Consider the following 8,658-nt stretch of genomic DNA (forward strand, 5'->3'; position numbering starts at 1 on the left):
AGAATGATTTCCTTGCTAAATAAAAGTATTAATTTACAATGTCACTTACAATGTTACAAAAGATTTCTATTTAAGATAAATGCTGTTCTGATTTCTATTCATCAATGAAACCTGAAAAAAAAATCTACTCAGCTGTTTTTTACATAATAATAGTAAATACTTTTTGAGCAGCAAATCGAAATATTAAAATGATTTCTGAAGGTTCATGCGACTGGAGTAATGATGCTAAAAATTCAGCTTTGAATCACAGGAGTAAATTAAATTTTAAAATGTATTCAAATAGAAAACAGTTATTTTAAATAACAAAAAGATTTCAGAATTCTACTGTTTTTGCTGTACTTTGGATCAAATAAATGCAGGCTTGGTGAAGAAAAGAGACTTCTTTAAAAAAAAAGTTAAATGTGTTTTGAAATTCTGATTATTTTTGCTGGATGTATAAAGTCAGTTCCCTTCAAGTTCACTACAGATGTAGTTCATCAAGTTGGCTAGGAAAATATTCCACTACCAGAAACCATAAAGCATCCAAATATGTTTTTGTCTACATTTTGAACAATGTATCATATTTTTAAACCGTAGATTTATTCTGCAAATGTGTTGTTTGGAAAGTATTGTACTTTTTCATTTAAAATAAATGTTGTGTTCTAATGCGATGAAATGTATTTTAAATGTGATTTATGTGTCTAAATACTTTTTAGGGCCACTGTATTTTTGCTTTAGTTTCTAGAATGGCAGTTTTATGGAGTCAAATTTGCTCTGCTGTTTCCTCAGGGAAAAAGAGAAGGAATGTTTTGTTTTCATTACCGTAATCTAAGCAGGATAATCATAATCAAAGTGTCACATGTATAAACAGCTGTCCGATATGGTGGATCAAGTTCAAACCCAGAAGCTGTTCAGACTCTGAGGCTTCAGGTTGAAAGTGTTGAGGCTTGTTCTTGCCAAGTATTATTTCCTTAACAAGTGCATTGTGTGAATGCAGATTATTATTAATCTTTCATTTAGTATTATACAGATCAGTTTATATGGGTTTTATATATTATCACACAAGGATAGTCCTTCAAAATATTCAGATGCATTAAATTCACTTTTCAAAATTTGAGGCTGTAAAAAGTCTTAAATATTGTTTTTGGAGGTCTTAAATTTGAGAATGGAAATATCGTTTCAGAGTTTAATTTGACAATTTGGTGCACATAAATAAATATGCCAAAAAAACTTACATTTAATTATTCAGTGAAAAAAAACATTAGATGAAATGCCTTAAGTATTTAAACTAGATTTATACTGTATTCTACCTTACTAAACATTTTAGGAGTTCGAAAAATAGATGTGTAAGACAAGGATTTGTGGTTAGAAAGTGTATAAATAGATTTTTTTTTTTTTTTTTTTTTTTAAATGACCAATCGTTTTGCTGGATAAGGCTCTTATTCCTCGGCTGGGATTTTGTAGAGCCCTTTGAAGCTGCATTGAAACTCCAATTTGGACCTTCAACCTGTTGGCTCCCATTAAAGTCCACTATATGGAGAAAAATCCTGGAAAGTTTTCTCAAAAACTTTAGTTTATTTTTGACTAAAGAAAGAAAGACATCTTGGATGGGGGTAAATATTTAGAAAATTTTAATTCCGCAGTGAACTAATCCTAAGGTCTTAAATTTAATTTCCTTAAACACAGAGAAACTTATCAGTGTAGATTTGGTGCAAGTACTTAATTTCTGAGGCTATTTGGATTGTTGTGTAATTAGATGAATTTCGGCTTTGTCCTGTTGATGATGATTTTGGGTGGCAGTTTTATTGTAATTAACTAAGCATCAGTAATTAGGCCTGACTGAGAGTCCTCCACTCATATTTTGACACCAGTGAAATGGATAAGCTCTCCAAGAGATTATATCAACTGACCGCATTTAGTGCTTGTTTTCACCTTGACAGCAAAAAGTGTGAATTTGTCAGACACTTGATAGCAGATGAGCAAATGTTTCTAAATTGCCGCTTCCTCAATATCGTTGTGAAAGCAGACGCAGACACTTCTCACGTCAACACATAATCGCTCCGCTTGAGAGAACTGAGGCTTGAGCGTTTAGAGCAACACCTTTTATAAAAGCTTGTTTATCAAGTGAGCTATAAAAGCAGCATTAAATAAATGTTTATTGTCATCTTGTCTCTGAAAATACTTTGCCCCTGTAAAATCTGAACACAAGTTTGGCATCCCAGAGTTATTAGCCCAGCTACTACTGTATGTAGCATTATTGCTTATCTATGTATGCATTGTGCTGTGTTTAAATGAACGTATTAGAATGTTTTATGTTGGAAATTTTAAAGTATCAAATTATACAGTAGGTCAAAACAAGCACACAGTTTATTTCGACTTGTTATTCGCCTCATGACGGAAACTTACCTGTGGGAATGTTTTCGTGAGACTCAAAATACATAAGTACATATCACTGAAGTTTCCAACAGAAATGTCCACTGACTGGCGCTAAAAGAGGGTTCTTTTTTTCCCTGGAACAGATGAACGTATATATGGTACGTTTTATGTGACGTTAGTTTTGTACATGTCCATTGAGTGGCGCTATAACTCTAATGGTGCGTTCACACTGGACACGAATGAAGCGGCAAGCGCGAGTGATTTTCATGTTAAGTCAATGCAAAGACGCGAATAGCCATCCTGTGGCGTGAAACGCGCGAATAGCGCGAATGAAGCTGCACGCATTGAGCGTTTCAAGCGTTTGCCGCGCGAATCGCGCAAGTTGAAAAATCTGAACTTTGGCGAAAATTCACGCCGCGTTAACCAATCAGGAGCTTGCTCTAGTAGTGACGGAGGCAGAAATCCGAAACAACAATGGAGGACAAAATCAACGTTGCTGTCTGTGGTTACTCGGAGCTGTACGATACATCTTTGTACTTTTATAGAAACAGGAATAAAAAGGATCTTGCTTGGAAGAAAGTGAGCGAGGAGGTCGGACAATCTGGTAAGTTTTAAAAAAAACGCTCTTTACTCAATTTGACCTACATATATACATACATACTGAGACTACAAGCAAGCTAAAGCTGGCAATTTGAGCTCATTCACCTATTTTACAACTACTTTCCCGCTGACAAGTGGCAGAAGCCCCTCCCATGACGCGAATTCGCGTCTGTTGTGTGAATTTCACGTGCGAATGAAGCAAGTAAACTCAAAATTAAGCGTCCAAATACGCAGGAATAGTCACGCAAGTCGCATCCAGTGTGAATGCACCTTTATGCTCTGTGACGTTTTAAAATAATGTACCATCTGCACTGCACCTAAACCTATCCAATATGAACAAAAGTGAATGTGACGTAAAAACGCAATCACAAGCATGCCGTTTTAGCTTGTTTCTTGATCTCTCATCTTCCAGCTCTTTCATCGTGAGTTATGTTTTTCATGGGATTCGTACCAAAGGAACCCACATCCTAAGTCCAACTCCATCCCGGCTGAGCTACCGAGCGAGCTCGGTTCTTGTTATGTCAAGAAAATAATATATGAAGCTGTAATCATAACTGTGTACAAAAACGACCACAAGTGCTCACTGTTTTACTGCCTCTAGTTGACATTTCTGTTGGAAACTGCAGTGATATGTTCTTATTGGTACGTATTTGTCGTCTTGCAAAAACGCTCCCACAAGTACATTTTCGTCACAAGACCAGGTTGGTTTATTTACTTCAGAGAACAGTTTGTATTCCCAGAATGTTATGGCCAATAAAAGGAAGTAGAGATTTAACAATCATATGTCATGTATTCTTTCTCACGTACAGGAGCCTGAACATCTGCAGATGAATATGGCGGCCTACAACAATCTCTCCTTTGAGGAAGTTGTGCAAGAGCTCATCAAGCAGAAAGAGGTGGTGAGAAAGAAAGATGCTCATATTCGGGAGCTGGAGGACTACATTGATGACCTGCTGGTCAGGGTAATGGAAGAGACACCCAGCATCCTGAGAACACCCTATGAGCCCAAGAGAAAAGCTGGGAAGATCTCGAAGAAGTAAAAGATCTTAAAAGCATATTGTAACTTAAGTTTTCTGGCAAAATATACAGTATATTGCTTGTAAAAGGACACTGGAGTGCCAGTTCTGACAAGAACACAAGTGTATTTGTTCAAACATGGACAGATTTAATGTTAAAGAGTTACTCTAGGTTTGCAAGAACAACCGGATATATTGTGAAGAAACATGGGCACTAAATGTGGCGATGCCAAACCCCTTTTTAGATTTTTCCATTAGTTTATTATGGTTTTTTTTTTTTATCTTTTGAGCTGTTGACTAATACTTTGAGTGAAACATTTTTGAAAACATTCACAAGCAGCCATTCTTAGTTTTGATCGACGTTCTTGCGTGAAAAGACCAATGTTATGTTTTTACCGAGAATAACTGTGTTTAAGTTGACTTTTGCGTTGGATTCAGTCAGTATAACAGAATTGAGCACTTAATCTCACTGTGTTTTGCGATGATCACTGGGGTCGTCTGTCCACATGAGGCCTTTAATTTGCTGTGACTGAATTCACAGTGCAAAAGCTGTACCAGACGTACATGTTTGTTCACAAGTATGTGATGAAGCAAGAAAACACTTGGATTGATGGCGCAACGGCTCATAGAAGTGAATATTTACTGCATGTTTTAGCACTGTAGCATATTGGTTTACTGGAAGGTCGTGTTGGGTTTAACAGGGTAACTCTCCTGTCGCTTTCAAGGGTGTTTACACTGTAGACGAAGAGTAATATTGGCATGTGTTTGGTGCCATATTGATACGTTAGTTACAAGACGTCGGTACTGGAACCTTTTGGTACTTTTTTCAAATCATAAATCTATAAAATTATACACTGGTACAGAATTACACTACTAATATTTATTTTGAGCTTGATTGCAATTAGCAAACGTGTATGTGAATAACACTGTTCACCTTTTAAGAAGAAACAAACTGCCTCTGGTGTATACAGTGATGACAAAAGTGTAAAAATGAGCATCCAGTTTCCAAAGACTTCATTGTGAATGTCATTCAGTTGAACTGGACCACAGTCCAAACTGTCCAAACAGTCCAGACTGTCAATGTTTGACAGTCCAGACTGTCAATTTTTGATTAAACTAAAGCTAGTCCGTCAGTCAATCAAGCACAGAAGTATTATACAGCCCTTTTTTAATTTCTAATTTTACTAGAGCAAATCTAACCCATGCGTGGCAAATAACAGATTAATTTGGCACGTCTGGATGCCTCATTATGAAAACATTTCAGTCGATTCATTACAATGTATAGCATGTTTCGTGCAACAAAATGAGCGATGTAGACAAACTAGCTGAAGAACAATTGTTTACAGATTGCTTTTTCCGACGCTTTTCTTGTAGGACACTTTTTATAGTGTTTACTGTGATCTAGTGTCATCTCTAGTACATATCTGGTGAGAATATGACATTTGGCTGTCATTCCTGTTAATTAAGCGTATATTTTGCACCTTGGGCTGTTACACTGGAGCATCTGTGTAGTGAAATACTGTACAGCAGTGGTGCATGTGCGCCCCGCATACTTAAAAATGTACATTTGAGAAAACTAGAATGATTGTAGTCTGTAAAATAACCCATTTTAATACGTTAGCCCCTCATGTGAAGAACGAAACTGATACAAGGCACTGATTTATGCCGTAATACCCCTTTTTGATACTTTTAGGACACAATAGTATGTTCTCTGTGTATATAGCTCTGCAGAAAGCTTCCCAGAAGTAGTTTTTCTGAACAACATGGTAAAACACTATGCTGGTTAGAAAGGAAGTCTTCTGTTGTTATATAATATGTGACTCTGGACCACAAAACCAGTCGTAAGTAGCACGGGTAAATTTGTAGCAATAGTTAACAATACATTGCATGGGTCAAAATGATCGATTTTTCTTTTATGGCAAAAATCATTAGGATATGAAGTAAAGATATTTTGTAAATGTCCTACCGTAAATGTATCAAAATGTAATTTTTGATTAGTCAATCTTCATTTGAACAACTTAAAGGTGATTTTCTGAGTATTTTTTATTTTTTTTTTGCACCCTCAGATTCCAGATTTTCTAATAGTTGTATCTTGGCCAAATATACTTTATTCAGCTTTTAGATAATATATAAATCTTAATTTCTTTATGACTGGTTTTGTGGTCCAGGGTCACTTGTTGGGTCGCAAGTGATGTATTCTAGCTGTAAATTATTAACGTTTTGTTCATTTAAAGTTCTATTTACATACATTTTATGTATTTGGAGAGGTTTACATGTGTAATTGACTATTCACATGTGCAGTGTTACACAGTGCTGACATTGCTCGTCAGTTTTCTAAAAATGAGACCATTAAGTTTTGTGCGAGCAGTCGGAATCTAATTTTTTCATATAGTTATGTTTACGTGCTAATTTTTTAAACCTTTGTAATATGGATACACGTTCAAGCTTTTATTTACAAATAATTTACAAATGTGGTAAGCCAGACTCACGTTATTTATTTATTAATGATTTTATTTTCTGCGTTATATATTAGTCGCTGGCCAAAAATGTTATTGCCATTGAATCAATTCAGTTCAGATTCGATTCAGGATCATATGAAGAGTAAAGTTAGCTATAGTACAATTGTACATATAGTTAGCTATAGTTTTCTCTCGCTCTCTCTATTTGTTGTTTCATATCAGGAATATCTTTTTTTAACCTGACCTAATGATGAAAACGTACCTATGGGAACTTTTTAGTATGAACAAAAGCGAATGTGACGTAAGCATGCCGTTTTAGCTTGTTTTACGATCTCTCATCTTTCAGCTCTTTCATCGTGAGTCATGTATTTCGTACCGCATCTAATAATTCCGCTGCAACTGAGCTACCAAGCAAACTTTTTATGTCTGGAAAGCGAAGCACATGGAGCTGTAATCATAATGATTACGATTGCTCGCTGTTTACCGCCTCTAGTGTTCATATCTGAAACTGCAGTGATATGTACTTATTGGTACGTATTTCGCATCTTGTGAAAAAGTTCCCACAGGTTCGTTTTCGCCATATCAGGTACGAGCTTTCGAACAAATAAGGTTCAAAATTGCTTAAGATTTGCTTGTCTGTTTTGTCTCATTGAACTGGAACTGCTATGCATCTCTCTCAAGAGCAATTCTGTAGTACGCTGAATGTATTTTGACCAATCAGCAATGTCTGTAATCACAAGCACAGTGTTGATTACCCTGTGTAGATATTATCTAGCACTTCTTTATCACTTTTTACAGTATATATATCATTGAAATGATGCTGATACGTTGTTTGCTTTCACTAATATTAACGAAATAATGATCGGCATGGTTTTAAGTTGATTACCAAGAAGACATATCATTTTTAATAAGTACGTTTTTTACATTCTTTGGTTTATTAGTGGTCCGATTGCTTAGACTTAGACTACCTATTTTTAGTTCTTGCTTGAATGTTGATCTTTGATTTTCAGCTTTTTATTGTTGTTTATTTCGAGGTTTGTAGCTTTTTAATTCTTAATGTGTTACAGTGATCATATTTGCTTATATGCTGCTATTTTCCTGCTATTTCCCCAGCAGATACTTTGGATGAATTCACATAGTGTCATTAAGAAAAATCTGATTGAACGAAACATATAAAAGTCACAGTATCAAGACAAAGTTAAATTAGAAAAATATATTTGAAGTTAACATCTTTTCTTTTCCTTTTGGTGTCTTCTATACATTAATCTCTGGTGCTGCAAAATCATATCATATATATACATTTGTACCAGTTTTTCAGTATTCTGTATCATATGGGTTTCCACTGATGTAAACGACTTTCAACTCAGACACTCCCTCCTTTAAAATACCGCTTTTCCTCCAAAAACTTGAATTTCCAATAGTGTGTAAATAACACTACTTAGAATAGAGAATTTTACCCTGGGAGTTTGCTTACGGTGTTAGAAAAATAATAGGACTTTTCTCAAAGTGACACTTTCCTCTAGGGTGGTTAAACATTTTGCGTAGATGTAGTTATTGATGATTCATCCGGAAGTAATACGTCTGTCTTTGCATTCTTGGCATGCGGCATGAATGAGTGTAGAAGAGAGATCTGAGTGTATTGTCTATGTGACTACCATATAAACGGGTGAGAATGACGGTACAGCCCATTTCAATAAATCTCCTGTACTTCATGACATGTGTCTTGTATTGCTTTGAAATGCATGTAAAAGCCAAAAAGCTTGTAGAGCAAGATATTTTTACATTCCAAGTTGCAAGTGGCTGATGCCCACATCAATACGTTCCTGCAAGACCCTGCAATTATCTCCCCAAGCTTTGGGATTTTAGCTTTGTATTTGCATTACACTGCGAGCCTTGCGGATGTCGCTTCTTTCAGGGAAATTAATGGGAAGGAAATTTCTCATGCCCACCCAAATAAATAAAATAGCCTCTTTAACGACAAGGTAGCTTGTTAAACTTCTCACCTCATTTGTTTATGACTAACAGGAGTGTGTGTGTGTGTGCGAACCGCTGCATGTACAAGTGCCACTCAAGCTGTTTACCATCTCCTCCTTCTGAGGAGCTGTATCATTGCTCTTCATTGACAAGACCGGCCCCTTCACAATCCTCATAGAGAGATACTCTCTCTCTCTGCAGCATTTGGATGAAAATGGAGCTTTTTCAGACGCAATGAGATGTAGATTAACGGA

The 8,658-nt window shown here is 35.9% G+C and overlaps 1 protein-coding gene across 1 annotated transcript in view; it reads left to right on the forward strand.

Annotated features, from left to right (window-relative positions):
* rab11fip2 (RAB11 family interacting protein 2 (class I)) overlaps positions 1-8,142 on the forward strand; it is a 25,190-nt gene extending 17,048 nt beyond the window's left edge. Inside the window, exon 6 of the mRNA XM_073834068.1 lies at positions 3,765-8,142. Coding sequence (XP_073690169.1) covers positions 3,765-3,995 — 231 coding nt within the window. The 3' untranslated portion in view covers positions 3,996-8,142. The remainder of the gene's footprint in view (positions 1-3,764) is intronic.
* Positions 8,143-8,658: the final 516 nt, after the last annotated feature.

This window comes from Garra rufa, chromosome 2, assembly GCF_049309525.1.
Source record: "Garra rufa chromosome 2, GarRuf1.0, whole genome shotgun sequence".
NCBI classification, from domain to species: Eukaryota; Metazoa; Chordata; class Actinopteri; order Cypriniformes; family Cyprinidae; genus Garra; species Garra rufa.